This window comes from Pleurodeles waltl, chromosome 4_1 (genome assembly GCF_031143425.1).
Source record: "Pleurodeles waltl isolate 20211129_DDA chromosome 4_1, aPleWal1.hap1.20221129, whole genome shotgun sequence".
Lineage (NCBI taxonomy): Eukaryota > Metazoa > Chordata > Amphibia > Caudata > Salamandridae > Pleurodeles > Pleurodeles waltl.
Window position 1 is genome coordinate 605156369 of NC_090442.1, and position 17691 is coordinate 605174059.

General features: G+C 46.6%; 1 protein-coding gene across 3 annotated transcripts in view; it reads right to left on the reverse strand.

Annotated features, from left to right (window-relative positions):
• Nucleotides 1-17691, reverse strand: part of CHPT1 (choline phosphotransferase 1) — a 322168-nt gene that overhangs the window by 236809 nt on the left and 67668 nt on the right. For all 3 annotated transcript variants that reach the window (XM_069229015.1, XM_069229016.1, XM_069229017.1), the window contains exon 2: nucleotides 710-857. In XM_069229015.1, coding sequence (XP_069085116.1) covers nucleotides 710-857 — 148 coding nt within the window. The remainder of the gene's footprint in view (nucleotides 1-709; nucleotides 858-17691) is intronic.

Below are 17691 nucleotides of genomic sequence, written 5' to 3' on the forward strand. Positions count from 1 at the left end.
GAACAGACTAATGGATGCATTAAAGAGTGGAGAACCTAGAAAGTGTTAATTGGGAGATCATAGTTGTAAGATGAGGTTTGGGATAAGTCAAAGAAGAGATACACGAGGGAAGATTTTAGAAGGGTTGTTTGAGTGCTCATAGTAGTAAAATGTGGTTTGGAGTGAGCCAGGAGGGAAGAGTCCAGAAAGAGTTCTTTTGGAGATCACTGTAGTATAATGAGGTTTGGGATGAGTCAGAGAGTGGAGTTAGAGGATAGATATAGAGACATATAGGGTGAGAGAGTAGTGCATTGGAATGGAGGATTTTTTGTTTCTCTTGTACAGTAGGAGCACAGTAAATACATGTATCGATACATGACTACACAGAGAGGGTATATATGTATAAGGAAGATAATATATTGAGAGTTTAAGTTGTAGAGTATAAAAGCACAGAATTACATATTTATAGTTAACCGTAAGGAATATATACATTTGTAAAGCAGAACTAAAGAGTATCTATACATTTTAAAAAACATAGTTATTGTACATATTTGTAAAAATAAATGCACATATTTAGATATGTACATATAATCAAATTGTAGATGCTTACATACACAGGGATATGCTGTACATTATCCTGTTCAACAATGCCTTGCATCATGACTATGTTCATGAACTCAAGCAAGCAATTGTTCTTCATATGGATGATGGAAGCAGAAAACATGTTTACCTGTAGAAATTGCATCACAGCCATGGTCAAAAAGTTCTCCTAGGGGGGAGCTGGTGTTTGTTCTTCTGGCTTGCTTCCCATCAATAGCATCCAGCGACTGGTACATAAAAAGCCCAACTGCACATAGCAGAAATACCCAACTTGGTGCCTACAGGAAAAGAGAACACTTTTAGTATCAGATGAAGGGAGAACACTTTTAGTATCAGATGAAGGGGCAAACATATTTCACATGGTTAACTTCCAATGATGCAAGTCCAGATTAAGGCCGCTTTTCACTTTGATGGGCATCATGGGAGTCAAATGGTGGTCGGGTAACAACCTGCCTCTATGCATGCTTCTTTGTATGTCTTCGGGGGCTCAGTGTGTTTATTTGATTTTATATGACAGAACATAACTAAACAAGTATATGGTGTTCATTTTTTATGTCGGGTCATTGGAATTATGTTGCAGGGAAGCACCAAATTATGCAATAGGGCTAACGGTGGAGTGTTGTTGTAATGGCACGTTTTCTGACAGTACTACTTTATTATTTTGTCAGTTTATACATGTTAACACTGCCATGGAAAAGGTTTCATCTCATTAGTGCCAGTTTAACATCCAAGTAGATCAATAAGCAACAGAAAGGGGAGCAGTCAACCTTTTTGCCGGGCTGTCCATTGCGCTACAACATGATTCGTCACATTTTTAGTAACTTGATGCGTATGACTCAAAATAAACTTTTTTTTGTCACCATGTGCAGATTATACAGCAGATGATGGATTATGTGGCAAATGCTGCAAAACCATATTTCTGCGGAAAATGCCACAGCTGCAAAATCGCTTAATCTCAGTGGCTCTGCTCATGTGATGTAGACCTAGCTAATAGGTAAAGGGGCCCTGGATGGATGACAGCTGAGGGATACAATTTTAGATGGATTACAGGGAGGCAGGTATGAAGTAGTTCCTAAAATGTAGGAAGGTTATGCTCCATGAGAAGATGCGTCTTCTGGTTCTTTCTAAACTGCAAAAGGGTTAGAGCAGTTCAGATGTTTATTTACACTGTGCATAGAAGAAGGCCTGCGTTATGTTTTTTTCCTTTCTTGCTTTTATTCATTTAGAGACTGAGCTATATTGGGTCCTTTTGAGGGGCTGTCCATTAGATGGGATTAGTTTCTAAGCAATGCATAAGGGACATTCAGATCATACAGGTCTCAAAGAGACAGCCATCGCAGTTTGCCCAGTGTCACAATGTGTGTCCTCGCATTTATTACACAACTTGGTGGCCATTTTGAGAGACTAGAAAGTACAGGCCTACAAAGAGTCAACCTGATGGTCCTCACACTAGGCCACAAACTTCACCCAATGATCAGCATGTGTAGCTTTGGTAGCCGAGCATCTAGCTGCAAGGATAACGTCCACTACTTCTGCAGGCAAATCAAGTCTGCTCAGTTGCTGCTGCTTACCCTCCATGCATGGCGGTGTAGGTTGTAGAGGGTCAGATGCAAGACCCTGCCCTGTTGCTGAGATAGTAGGTACTCCCACAGAGGTAGACAGAATGGAAGACAAACTCCCAGATAAAAGTACCCCACCCTCCTGTAACTATATGGCTGATCAGAGGCTGGCACTTCCTGAACTTCTACAGAACTCAGGGAAGTAGTTTCAGAGAAAGGAGTACAATAGACCTGAGTTCAACTGCAGCCCAAATGCATTGCCCATGGAGCCTCTTGATGGAAACTTTAACACAACACTTACACTTTCAGTAGTGGCAAACAATTCCAGCTAAAGCATTCCCCCCACCAGGCAAAGATGCCTTGAACCACCTTCTTATAAAGACAGCATTCACAGACCCACAGATGATGTTTGCTGACCTCATCTGCAAGTTGACCAAACGGTTGGCTGTCTGAATTCCCTTGGAGGTCCAACCACTTTCAGAGTCACAGCATCTGCTGGCACACAATCTGTAATGCAAAATAACCCTTCTTGTTGTGTTAACATATGGTGGTTGTGTTGCCTGTAAAGGCTTCTCTTTTATGGGTAGAGGGAAGACCTTTAGAGCTAACTGAATGGCACGAAGCTTCTGCAGGTTATTGTGCTGCCTCTGCTCAGTTGGGACCAAAAACCCCTGATTTCAACATCTCGCAGATGACTGTTCCAGCCCAGAGACAATGCTTCAGTCATTACAGCCCTGGTGGGGAGGGAAAATGGTGTGTCACAGGTTTGAATGCTGTCTGGCAGCCACCACTTAAGGCCAATGCTGTGGTTACTGCCGGTGGTGTTCCCACTGCAGGGGCTATAGGTGCCAACAGGCCTAGGGGACCAGCAGGATGGAGGAGGCCAAGAATCCTCAAAACCATTAGCGCTGAAATACATAAGTTAACCCCAAACTTCAGGATCTTAACCTGAATGTCCTGGACTTACTGCATGGGTGTAAAAGCTTTGAATGCCACAGTGCCCAGGATGGCCTCTATGAAGAATCGACAGCTGGTGGGATTTCAGCACACTGACTGAAAGCTCCAGAAATGACAGAAGGGTCGCAGTTGTTTGTAGGTGGTCTGCAATTGATTACAGTGAGCCTGTCTTCAGCAGCCAGTTGTTGAGACTGGCTGCAACCACTGCTATCACCTTTGTAAATACACAACGGTCTGAGATGAGGCCAATAAGCAGCCCAGAAAATTCTGAGTTTCAATCCCACATTGATCCAAAGGAAGCACCTGTGGGACTTCAGACAGGAGCATGGAAGTAAGCATCCTGAAGGAAGGTGCTGAAAAGTTTAAAGTCTAGGATTAGTCAGATTCCTCTGTATTTTTTGGGCCCCAAAAAGTACCAGGATTAACACGCCCTGCCAGGCTCTGCCTTCGAGACTCTCTCTATGGCCCCTTTAGCCAGCTGAGAGTGAACTTCCTAACCAAGAATGGAGGCATAATCTGTCGATTTGTGAGAAAATGCAGCTACAGCATGAGTGGGAACTGCTTCAAAGTAGAGGGTGTAGCCCTGCTGAACAACCTGCAGCACACAATGGTCTGAGGTAATTACAAACCACCCAGGCAGGTAAATACAAATTCTGCCCACACCCACTATGTACGAAAATGGGAGGCAGAATCAAAACAGCTTGGCAACAGTGGCTGCAGGACTGGTGAGTAGGTGGAAGAGGACTGCTGACCTTGGTGTTGGCCATGGCCTCTGATACCAACACCGCCCTCTGGAGCTGTGAAAGGGTTGTGCTAGCTTCTGTATGCAATGTTATCTGCCTCTGGCAATAGGAGAGATCTCCAAGTTTCTGGTATTACTGATGTAACAGATGGGCCAGTGCTAACAAACCAAAGGAATGGGCCAGGGGAACCAAGCGCCTAGCCACCAGGCGACACACACAGGGAATCGAGCACAACTTAGACGAGATTGCTGTAATTGTTTCTGTCAGAACTTCATTAAAAGGGCAGCAATCCCTCTTAAATAGCAGGCCAGGCTGCAAGATTTAAGTCTGTAGGTTTGCCTTAGTCTCTATAGTAAGTAGTTGATGGTCCAACACTTCTGCTCCTCTGTGGACTACTGCTGCAAACGAGGCACTCACCTTAGTGAGGGTCCCATTGGGGAGCCCGGCTCTATCTCAGGGAAAGTATCCAGGTCAATGAAGTATTGCAGATCTAAATATAGACCAGCATCAGTATAATAAGGGAAAGGGAGTGGGGATGCATCATGTGGAACACTGAAGTCCTTGAACAGCATCAGAATCCAATTAGAACTAGGTTTCTACAGTACAATAGTACTGATGTTTCAGGAGAAGATGGGGTTCATCCAAATTCAAGGACTGCGTCCTGCTCATCTCAAATGTGGCCAGCATTTGCTCTAGACAGGAACCAGATATCAGGGTCAGATACAGAGTAGATGCCATTGGAGAGCAGAAGTTGAAACAGATAAGGCCTCTGGAATGGGAAGGTGTAGGCCGGCACAGGTAGGGACCTGGGTGGAGATCCAATGAGTTGATCAGTGCTGCAGCAGGCCTGGTTGGCAGAAATCTGGCAGGGTGCCCCTGCAGGTTCGGGGGGCCCAAAGATGCTCCAGAGGGAGCTAGGATTATCCTGAAAAATTACAGCATGAACTCCTTGAAGCCCTTTATCCAGTTCTGGGTATACAATGGCCCAGTGAACTCAGGGCATGTTAGGAAAAGCCTTAGAATGGGCCTTGAAATGGATGAAGGGAGCATAGTTGGGTCCTTTATGTGCTGCCTCAGTGACTAGCTGGGGGTGATGGGATGGGGACAATTCCCATTGGACTTCTTGCAGTAGTTGTGATGTTCGAAGATGGTCACCTGGACAGGTCATGAAACAGGGGCAGGCCCGGACTTGGAGAGGGAGAAGGTCTGCTGCCTGGAGTGCAAACTGTCCCATTTCTTACGTTCACTGACAAACAGTATTGCCTCCCATTCTCTGATGGACTTTGGATGAATCAGGAAACATTTGTCACAGGACTCAGAGTCGTGCTCAAACCATAAATACTATAAGCATAGATCATACTGATCCTTAACTAGCATCCACTTAATGTAGTTGCTGCACAGTTTTAAGCCTGCGGTCTTTGATGGGAGACATTTTCCCTAGCACACTGTGTACTGAAAAACAATTGTGGAGTTGATAAAACATCAACGAAAGTTGTGAGCGGAGCTCTGAATCTGCTCTGAAGGGCAGGGAAAGACAAAAAAAAAAAGAAACGTGCACAGTGGTAGGTAGCTTTGATATATGATTCCCCATCATCACTTCCAGAAATGGTGTGAAGACACCGCAGAGTCCAACATTGCCACTATCGGCTATGAAAAGTCCTAGATCACGTCTGGGGCCGGTGGAAATTGAAAAGGTACGGAATCTGCAGTTAGAAGTAACCATCAGAAAAAAAAGATATAGGCAAAGAATTCAGTCCTCATCAGCACACATAAGCAGAAAAAATACACAATAACCAAGGGAACGCTAGAGAAATCATAAAAACATCCTACAGTGATTCACCACTCGTATTCAAGCAGTGTGCTGAGAGTCCATATAAGTGTTCATTCTTCATCCATTTCACAGGAGCCAGTGGCGTTCAATCCAATTTATTCTTCACACATAATTTCTCAGCCCAGACAATGCGTTTCATCTCAACCAACAGCAGTTCATCAGGGATCATAATATCTGGCAAACACTCAAAATCCCCATCTCACAGGTGTTGCTAAATCCATGTGTCCTACATAATCTAATCCTTGCATGTTGAACACTGACTCGTTCACCGAAACTCTTCCTATATGTGAAAAAAGAGCTACTAGAGGGAGCCAATGGCAAGGCAGGGATGTGGGAGCTTCAGCCAAGAATTGCCTCCTACAAATCCACTGTTATTGGAGGTATGTCTTATGACTTAATGACAGCAATACAGACAGTGACCAGTTTCAAGTGTCTTCTCCGTATGGGGGCTAAGTATCTGAACTTGAGGATTCCCATCACAGCTTTAGTTCATCCTTAGGGAAATAAGGTGCTTTTTCAGTTTCAAAGGTGCCACTTTATCAACAGCACCGATGCATGTCCTTTTTAAGTTTTGCTAGAAAGTGTTAGCTCACTCTCAGAGCTCTTGTAATCAATAAAGAATGACTAATAGGGTGGCATGCAGATTAATCTTTGATACTGAAGATCCTGACAAAATGGGTTAAACAGGCCACCTACAAAATCTGGCTTCTCACTAAACTGCAACCAGGAACCTTCAGTTGGTGAACTTGCACCTTATTCAAAAACATACTGCCAGCTGAATGAAACATGAGACCTATCACTGACGGTTAGGGTCCCACCTCAGCTCCAGGAATCCCACCTCTTTAAGATATTGTTCTGCTAAAAACACAACTCCACCAAGGGCAGCAAACAAAGAATAACGTATGTCTGCTCTAGCAGCTGGACTCGACCTACACTTTATTTACAACAGCAGTGGGGCATGGCCTGGCCGTGTAACATGGCAGACTAATTGAAGTCGGCCCGGCCAGCTAAGGCTTTAATACACACTAAGTGGACACTACAGACACTGGATGGGGATCTGCAAGCAACGGAGACATACCTGTTGCAAGTCTGAGCTGCTTTGGTTCCAATACCTAATTCAGGGGGGCACTGCTGGCAGAATCGAGCTACTCAGTATCTATCTGAAACGGCGGTCGCGTGCCTGATGGCATCCTAGTAGATAGCGGCTAAGCCTTCCAGCCCATACTTACCCACATTCTTTGCTGAGCAGGGACCAGGTTGGGAGCTGCCAGTTACAAAGGCACTGCCACACCTGGTTTGTTCCCTGATCCTGAGACCTCATTCGTGGAGCACTGGAGAACGAGTCGTGTTCCCCAGCTCTTACTTGAAGTTAGGACTGTGCAAATTGAGGCAGTTCAGGAGTTGACAGCTAGGCCCTCTGCCTACACTTCCAGCCTACTGAGTGAGCCAGATATAAAATCAGAGCCCATAGATCATGGCGACATTCTGATGTGCAGTTTGGAGCCAGAGGCAGCTTTGTTCCTGACACACTGACTGAGGAGTTGTGGGGGTCAAATTACCCTCTGAGGCAACAGCTTCAAATGGCAGGGGCTTGAAGGGTGGCTTCTGGAACCCTCAGCCTGAACACTTGAGCAGGATTGTGGGACCAAGGGGGCATGCCCCTCACCCCCTTTTGTGACATTGGCCCTATGTTATGAGGGCTCCCTCAGTACCAGCTCCAGGGCAAGCCACCTACACTCTAAGAATTGTCACCTGGCACCTACACACCCTCCTATTGAGCAGGGCAGCCGCCTCCAGATCCAGTTCAGTATATAGGTACTGAGGCATAATGGCAACACAACCTACATCCCAGTCCAGTAATTGGCCTTCTGGGTGCTGTAGTGAGTGGGTGGGTGGTGGCCTCTGAGATACAGCAACCCCCAGAGGAGAAGACCTCAGCACCAAAACGCAGATGCACCAGCAGTGAAAAGCAGCCTACACCCTCCTAGCATACCCCACAACGATGGAGCGCATTAACTACATCTTAGTTTGTTAAGGGCCAAGCTTAATGAGGGAACTGCAATCCATTTGGAGCCTGGCTCCCTCGGCAACAATGGAGCCCCTCGTTTAAGCACCATGATGCTTCAGGATATTGGGGTGAACGGACGGACAGGCCTCTGAGTCCCTCCCCTTCCCTAACTAGAAATGTAAGGGAAGACCAGCTCCACTCTTTAAAGTTTTGGGTTAGGCACCCCCACCTCATCAAGTGTTGCTCTTTCTTCATGACAGTCTGCATCAAGAAGAGAGGAACCACATAGGATACACTGGCTACATCTGCCTAGGGCTGCCCTCAGCCATTGCTGCACTTGAGGGGGTCCAAACAGCAGCGCACCTCACCCCAGCTGAGCAGCAGGCCCCCCACAGGCTACCAATGCACTGCTACCAGCAGGCCCAAGGAAGAGGAATCATTACTAGGTCTCTTTTCCTCCCAGGCTGACAAAAGCCTATCATATCGCCCTACTCAGCACATCAGATCAACATCAACTCTAAATTATTAGGGATCCCAGTGACAATCACTAGCTGCTTGTGCCCTCAGTGCACCTCACACCTCGGAGCCAGTTGCAGCTAGCTACAAGTTCCAGAGCTGATTCTGCATAGCAAACCCTATCAGAGAGCTTGCATTAATTTTGTCGAAAAAGGGCAAAATGTATGGCCAATGCATCGATTTTCACTTCCGTAGTGTTGTTCTTTTTACACTGGCTTCTAAAATTGTATTCCTTTTCACCTGAGAAGATTCCATGGAGTTTCTTGTTCTGTAGGATCCATGATGATGCCTACCCAATCAGACCCGTCAACCACAACGGCCGTCATGGGTTTCGTAGTTGCTCTGACCTGCCATCGTAGGGTGATGCACTTGCCTGCCGCATCCAGCATGGAGCCCATGCAACTGGAAGCCCCAAAGTCACAGAAACTCCCACTCATCATATCCATCATCAGCTTACACATCTCAATGGAACCCTTTGGCGCAGTATAGACATCTACCAATATTCTGTTGATTCTCTCCAAGCTAATGATATCCAGTGACTTTAGTTTACTACGCTTGCATCCTGAATGGTTTGTCAGGATTGAACAGGGAATGTTTCACAGTAGACACCAGCAACAAACAACCCCAGCTTCAAGACTGGCTTTCCAAAATGATTCTGGATGGTTTATCCCTGCCAGACACCAATTAAAAAATAACTAGGATTCACCTTCAACACAGACCTATTTATCAAAAAACATACCGAACAGGCACATCACAAGCAGTCGCAGTACATGCTTTCCTCACACAGAAAGGCAAAATTACTGGCAGCCGCTATGCCAAACACTGTCACACAAAGTGTGTACAACCTAGTAAGAAGCAGGCTAAGTATTCCAAACAAAATAAGATACAACACAAGCAGGAGCTGTGCGAGGTACTCTCGCTCAAAACATGAAAATTATTGCCAGCACACTGCAGACGATTTACTCACAGAAGTGATAAAGCATCCATTATAGTGACGCCGCAGAGGAAGCAAGGAATAGTAAAAGCGTCTCTTGCTAAATAGACATATCTCAGGTAGCATAGGTGCAGAGAGGCAGACTGACGATAAACTCAATAAGGCGAATGCCAGACCGATGCCGGGAGCACTTCCCTTTTGATTTTTTTGATTTATGGCAACTCTCCTGCTGATTCAGGACCAATTCACAATTGATCACATTCCGTTTACCTGTAGCTAAAGGTAAAAAGTGAGTTCTTAAAGCTGCTTTTATTAAAAACATATTTTCTACTGCAGGGCCTGTCTTACAGTCACCTTGCAAGCAAAGCTGCCCCTCAGACGTGAGGATTGGACAACAAAGAGGGAGGAAGAAATAGGGAGGAAGAGGGGGGCAAAGAGAGGGACAGGGAGCTAAAGGCAGAAGAGGGTCAGAGAAAGGAACAGAGGGGCTCAGATAGATATGTACACACAGAGATAGAGTAAGAGAAAATAAAATGATTGCTACAGTTAGTGTGATATAAATTGACAAGACAGATGGCGAGATAGTTAAATAAATATAAACATATATATACACACACACATTAAAAAACACCTACTGGCAGTCATCAGTAGATAGGTATAGTTAGGATCTGGTTTCCATATGAAGAGCATTTTTAGGCGGGGGGGAGGGGGGTTAATGCTAGGAGATGCAGGAGATGCAGCCCGACAGCCTCCATGACATCCGTACTGTACATGTTCAAACTTATGACAGGGAAATGCGGCCAATTGCCACAAAATCCATATGAACCTTAAAAGAAGGGGTGGCGCATATAGCTATGCTGCTAGAGACACAACACACAAGAGTAGAGCCTGACAAGATGGTCTTAGGAAGGCTGTACTACAAACAGTGTTCCTAACCACGATACTCACATGCAAGAGAGTAACAAGCACAGTGGCAGACACAATCTGATAACTCTGCAAGAGATGCCGATAATAAATACGCTTTTAGCGAACTTAATAAGAATTCATTCCTAATGGGGAGCAGACACCAGCTGACTGTACACAACTGTATGCTGCGATAGACTCAAAGCTCTCAAATGCAAGTTCCGAGGAGTCACTTTTGTGCTGCAAATATGTAATCTACAAGACGTTTTCGGCCCTCATTTCCTCGCAAATACATGCACAGTAAACACTTAGTTAAAGTAAAAATAATGAAATGAGAACACCTTAGTCTGTGGAAAAATTAAAGTGATCTAAACAGGTCACTCAGGGACACCGTGTCAAGGGGAAGATCACAGAGGGTGCAGGCTACATGCTCTTGGTCGACACAGGCCCTTACTCACCCAGAGGCCATTTGTTTGCCTCATGCTTCCCCCTCATTCTTCAGAGTCCTCGTGTCAGTGGCCCAGCATGTAATATCATGGCGTTGTGCACAATCACTCTTTGTGCTAGGTAGACAATTAGGTGGGAAACCTTTATGTCCCCAATGTGGGGCAAGCACAATTTCATCTCATTTTCTCTCCCGATTGCAAATTGGCAAAATCATCCAGCACTTACTGGAGGTGATTTTAATGAAGTGCTAGATGTGCAGATGGCTCACCCTCCTGATGCCCTGCACAAAGCCAGGTAAGACTCTGCCACTCTAACTGAGAGACAACGTTGTCTAAATTTTGCAGCACATACAGCCCCTCATCAAATGAAAGGTGAGAAGTTCAGCAGAATTTAAATATGGCTAGCCAGCTCTGACAAGAGGAATGCATCTGACTAATATCATGGACCTGCATGATCAACAATCACAAGAGTCTATGAATAGAGGGTTCCTGGACTATTATAAATGAGTCGATGATAATCACGGCAATTAGACGCACATAGACATGGATAAGCTCCTAATAGATATTCCGCTTCCCTGGCTCTTACAACAAGGTGATGACACGCTGGGACAACCAATCTTCCACCTTATTAATGGACTGATATTTACTAGTTAGTCCTAAATCTACAGGCATCCTCGAGGACAATGCCAAAATGATCATTCTAACACATCTCCTGTACCATTTTGTTGCCATCCCAGTACTTTTCAATTAGATGTTTTTTACAGAGCTGTGTAGCTTGCGTACAGATGTAGCCCTGGTGTCCGGAAGGAAGCAACTAGGCAATAAAGTCTCTAATGGAAGGTGGCAAGGGGGTGACCAATGTGGAGGTGTACCACTGTACAGAGCAACTGATCTAGACAATTCAATGGATTGCTGTTCAGGAGGAACAAGAGAGCTCGGAGATCCATACTATGGTTGAAGAGGGATGCATAGATGCTTCTGCATTGCTGACTATATGAAAGGTCGCAAGAATCACACTATGGCAAAACTGATATGGTCTTGAAGGAGGTTACACTCATTTGGGCAGATATCCATAATTTGGGAGCCAGGGTGAAAGAGGCTGAGGGCATCTTGACGGCTCTTAAAGATGGCCCTGCAGCCCTCAAGGAACAAGTCAAAGCCACCACCGCCATGCCTGGGGTGAAAGTAGAAGACTTCAAGGGGCGTTCCCGCAGAAATAATGTACGCTTTATTGGTTTGCCCGAAAAATCAGAAGTGCCAACTGTTGACCTCTTTGTTGAGGACCACATTCTGAAACAGATGCAACCACATAGCCTCTATAAATATTTTTCTGTGGAAAGGACTCATTGCTTCCCCAGTACTCTGCCTAAGCCAAGCACACCACCATGTCCCATTATAGCTCGAATATTCAACTACTGGGACCTGATTCTCCAGATGGCATGCAGCTCTCCTCCACTCCAGATTGGCAATGCCAAATTCACCCCCCCTTAACTTCACGTACAGAAACTATGATGCAGCTTTCTCAAAGACAAGAGAGCCCTCCGAGATCAAGATCTCAAATATTCGATGATATTTCCAGGTCACTCCAAGTGGTGGACAATAGCAAATTTTACCTCTTCTCTTCTCCAGAGGCAGCCCAGGACTGACCAGATGGCCTCCTTGGATCGCTAACAGATTCCTAATGAAAGACTGTGAGAAAGTAGCCTCTTTCTAGCCTTGTTACCCCCACTTTTGGCCTGTTTGTGAGTGGATGTCAGGGTGTTTTCACTGTCTCACTGGGATCCTGCTAGCCAGGGCCCAGTGCTCATAGTGAAAACCCTATGTTTTCAGTATGTTTGTTATGTGTCACTGGGACCCTGCTAGTCAGGACCCCAGTGCTCATAAGTTTCTGGCCTATAGGTATGTGTTCCCTGTGTGGTGCCTAACTGTCTCACGGAGGCTCTGCTAACCAGAACCTCAGTGGTTATGCTCTCTCTGTACAAATTGTCACTAAAAGGCTAGTGACCAATTTTACCAATTTACATTGGCTTACTGGAACACCCTTATAATTCCCTAGGGTATTGGGGTTCCGGGAGATCCCTATGGGCTGCAGCATTTCTTTTGCCACCCATAGGGAGCTCTGACAATTCTTACACAGGCCTGCCACTGCAGCCTGAGTGAAATAACGTCCACGTTATTTCACAGCCATTTTACACTGCACTTAAGTAACTTATAAGTCACCTATATGTCTAACCTTTACCTGGTAAAGGTTAGGTGCAAAGTTACTTAGTGTGAGGGCACCCTGGCACTAGCCAAGGTGCCCCCACATTGTTCAGGGCCAATTCCCCTGACTTTGTGAGTGCGGGGACACCATTACACGCGTGCACTACATATAGGTCACTACCTATATGTAGCTTCACAATGGTAACTCCGAATATGGCCATGTAACATGTCTATGATCATGGAATTGCCCCCTCTATGCCATCCTGGCATAGTTGGCACAATCCCATGATCCCAGTGGTCTGTAGCACAGACCCTGGTACTGCCAAACTGCCTTTTCTGGGGTTTCACTGCAGCTGCTGCCAACCCCTCAGACAGGTTTCTGCCCTCCTGGGGTCAAGCCAGGCTTGTCCCAGGATGGCAGAACAAAAGACTTCCTCAGAGAGAGGGTGTTATACCCTCTCCCTTTGGAAAATGGTGTGAAGGCAGGGGAGGAGTAGCCTCCCCCCAGCCTCTGGAAATGCTTTCATGGGCACATTTGGTGCCCATTTCTGCATAAGCCAGTCTACACCGGTTCAGGGACCCCTTAGCCCTGCTCTGGCGCGAAACTGGACAAAGGAAAGGGGAGTGACCACTCCACTGACCTGCACCTCCCCTGGGAGGTGTCCAGAGCTCCTCCAGTGTGCTCCAGACCTCTGCCATCTTGGAAACAGAGGTGCTGCTGGCACACTGGACTGCTCTGAGAGGCCAGTGCCACCCGGTGACGTCAGAGACTCCTTCTGATAGGCTCCTTCAGGTGTTGCTAGCCTATCCTCTCTCCTAGGTAGCCAAACCCTCTTTTCTGGCTATTTAGGGTCTCTGTCTCTGGGGAAACTTTAGATAACGAATGTAAGAGCTCATCCGAGTTCCTCTGCATCTCTCTCTTCACCTTCTGCCAAGGAATCGACTGCTGACCGCGCTGGAAGCCTGCAAAACTGCAGCAAAGTAGCTAAGACGACTACTGCAACTCTGTAACGCTGATCCTGCCGCCTTCTCGACTGTTTTCCTGGTGGTGCATGCTGTGGGGGTAGTCTACCTCCTCTCTGCACTAGAAGCTCCGAAGAAATCTCCCGTGGGTCGACGGAATCTTCCCCCTGCTACCGCAGGCACCAAAGAACTGCATCACCGGTCTCTTGGGTCTCCTCTCAGCACGACGAGCGAGGTCCCTCGAATCCAGCAACTGTGTCCAAGTGACCCCCACAGTCCAGTGACTCTTCAGTCCAAGTTTGGTGGAAGTAAGTCCTTGCCTCCCCACGCCAGGCTGCATTGCTGGGAACCGCGACTTTTGCAGCTACTCCGGCCTCTGTGCACTTCCGGCGGAAATCCTTTGTGCACAGCCAAGCCTGGGTCCACGGCACTCTAACCTGCATTGCACGACTTTCTAAGTTGGTCTCCGGCGACGTGGGACTCCTTTGTGTAACTTCGGGTGAGCACCGTTTCACGCATCCTCGTAGTGCCTGTTTCTGGCACTTCTCCGGGTGCTGCCTGCTGCTGAGAGGGCTCCTTGTCTTGCTCGACGTCCCCTCTGTCCCCTGACGCAATTTGCGACATCCTGGTCCCTCCTGGGCCACAGCAGCATCCAAAAACACTAACCGCACGATTTGCAGCTAGCAAGGCTTGTTGGCGGTCTTTCGGCGGGAAAACACTTCTGCACGACTCTCCACGGCGTGAGGGATCCGTCCTCCAAAGGGGAAGTTTCTAGCCCTTGTCGTTCCAGCAGAAACCTAAGCTTCTCCTGTCCAGTAGAAGCTTCTTTGCACCCACAGCTGGCATTTCCTGGGCATCTGCCCATCTCCGACTTGCTTGTGACTTTTGGACTTGGTCCCCTTGTTCCATAGGTACCCTCGACTGGAAATCCATCGTTGTTGCATTGCTGGTTTGTGTCGTTCCTGCAGAATTCCCCTATCATGACTTCTATGTCCTTTGGGGAACTTTAGTGCACTTTGCACTCACTTTTCAGGGTCTTGGGGTGGGCTATTTTTCTAACCCTCACTATTTTCTAATAGTCCCAGCGACCCTCTACAAGGTCACATAGGTTTGGGGTCCATTCGTGATTCGCATTCCACTTTTGGAGTAAATGGTTTGTGTTGCCCCTATCCCTATGTGTCCCCATTGCATCCTATTGTAACTATACATTGTTTGCACTGTTTTCTAAGACTATACTGCATATTTTTGGTATTGTGTACATATATCTTGTGTATATTTGCTATCCTCATACTGAGGGTACACTCTGAGATACTTTGGCATATTGTCATAAAAATAAAATACCTTTATTTTTAGTATATCTGTGTATTGTGTTTTCTTATGATATTGTGCAAGTGACACTAGTGGTACTGTAGGAGCTTCACTCGTCTCCTAGTTCAGCCTATGCTGCTCTGCTAAGCTACCATTATCTATCAGCCTATGCTGCTAGACACCCTATACACTAATAAGGGATACCTGGGCCTGGTGCAAGGTGTAAGTACCCCTTGGTACTCACTACAAGCCAGTCCAGCATCCTACAAAGACCATGCCAAAGTCCGACTCCACCAAGCCTGGACCATTGCCCTTTCCAGCTGGAGCAGACCCAGGAAGCGGAAAGAGAATGGTTTGAACCCACAGATTCAGGCTTCTTCTCACTGCGTCAACTTGGAAATCCAGTATGGCTTCTAGATAACCTGGCCCTGGGCTATGATGAGATGGCTGGGTCTCTAGACATTGGCTGCTAAGTCTGTAAAGACAGTCTTGTTCTGGGGATCGAGTGGGGCTAATGGGAGATTGCCACAATATCTGTCGTCACAGGCACAGCTGGGGTGGCGGGTAGTCTGCACTGCAGGAAGGCAGGGTGGGGGGGGATCTATTTCATACAGGGGTGTTGTTTGTTTCTCATTATTGTTTATGTTAACGCAAGGTACACTTTTACATCCACCACCATTTCTGACATGCGGACACCCCCTGTCTATGGCTCCATGGCCAGACACATCCACCTACTACAAGTCATATATACATGCCCACCTGAGTAAACACGGCAACACTTTGCTTTTTATCCTGGAATGTCAATGGTCTTGGGGACGGGATCAAGCAGGAGTAAACCTGCAGTTTATTAAAAGACATTCCCTAGACATGGTACTCCTACAAGAGATCCACCTGCTGGGTATCACATGTCACACACTTCACAGGTGAGGCTAGAGAATGGTTGCACATGCAGCATATACTACCACTTCCAGGGGAGTGGGCATCCTGATGAAAAAAATCACTTTCCCTCTCTATCCAACATATTTGGCCCAATCAGCATGGGCGATACATAACTCTTGCAGGGTGCTGGGAAGGGGATTCCATTAACATACTTTCAGTATACATCCTACCACGACTTCATGACACCAAGCTTCCTGCACTGACCAAACTATTGCTAAATCTCTCTGGAGGGGAATTAATAGTGGGAGGTTAGGGGGGGGGGCAGGGGGAAGGCTTCAATGCAGCACTAATGACCTCCAACCAAGTTCAGTTTGTCAGCCATTCGCCGACTTCGTTGAAGCCCAGGAGCATTTCAGATCATTCCCCATTATGGATTGCCTATGGATCGGGTGAGGGGCAAACCCATGGATGTATTACTCCGAATCCTTGGTACTTCAAGGTACCAAAAGTTAGAGCAGCGCTGGTGGAAGCAACAGAGCACTACTTTGAGGAAAATCCTTCCTCAGTGGACTCTGTGCAAACACTGTGGGAAGCATATGAGGCAGTAATTAAGGGTGATAGTGAGACAAAAGAAAGAAAAGAGGGTTAAATTGGAGACTCTCGAACAGGAGATACTGGCTGCAGAGGCTGGCCTTCCGGGGCGAGATTGATCAGACACCACTCACATTTTGTCTCAAACAATGAGAATATTGTGATGTGGTGCAGGAGGGCGCTAGGATTCACCAGCAGGTGGTACAACACCACCTCTATGAAGCCGGTGACAAAGCCGGGAAACTCTTAGCTTGGCTAGATAGGAGGGATACTGCAAATAGGTGGGGTCCAGAGAGAATCATGAGGTTTTTGCGACACATTATGCCAGACTATCCTCCCTGGGGGTTACTGACATGAAAGGACTCCCATGACCTCTGGCAGACATCCACCTCTTGACCTTATCTACAAGGTACAGTGAGATCCTGGAAAAAGAGCTTTCGACAAAGGAAATAGTAGCGGCAATTAGCGATTTGAAGTCTGGCAAAGCGATGGGCCCCAATGGGGTTCTGACAGAATTGTACAAACTAACAGCCACTAAGCTTGCCCCTCAGCTAAAAAAAGATGCAAGAGGAAAGCCAGATACAAGGCTCACACCCTGTGGACCATAGATGACCATAGTGGTTACACATAAATAAGGGAAACCAGAAGATGACTGTAGCTCCTAATGGCCCATATCTCCTCTCAACGCCGAATTGAGAACACTGGCTAAGGTGTTGATCTCCTGATTTATCCCAATTATTTGTATGCTGGTTAACCCAGACCAATCTGGTTTCATGCCAAGCCTTAATACGATGCTTTACTTACACAGACTACATGGTGTCCTTGGCCAAATTGGAACAATACAGGAAGAAGCTATGGTCCTTGCTCTTGTTGCCTGTATGGCCTTCAACACAGTGGAATGGCCTTATTTGTTTGCGGAGCTGTAGAAAGTGGGTTTTGACTCCTGCTTTATAGCCTGGGTACAGCTTCTCTATACTTCATCCCTTGCTCAGGTGGCGGTAAACTGTGCAAAATCTAAGGACTTCATCCTCTGGCATGGCTAGCAGCATAGAAGAGATAGGACCCATTGATCTGAGGTCTACGGTGGACTGAGCAGTTGGAAGACAGAATATCGCTCCAAGCTGATGAGATTCTTCTCTATGTGGAGGACCCCCACCACCTTAACCAGGTAATGCACGGTGACTCAATTTAGGCAGCATTCCGGATATACAATCAACTGGACAAAATCTAACATCTACATCCTTAAGGGGGAGGTGCCGTGGCTACCTTGGG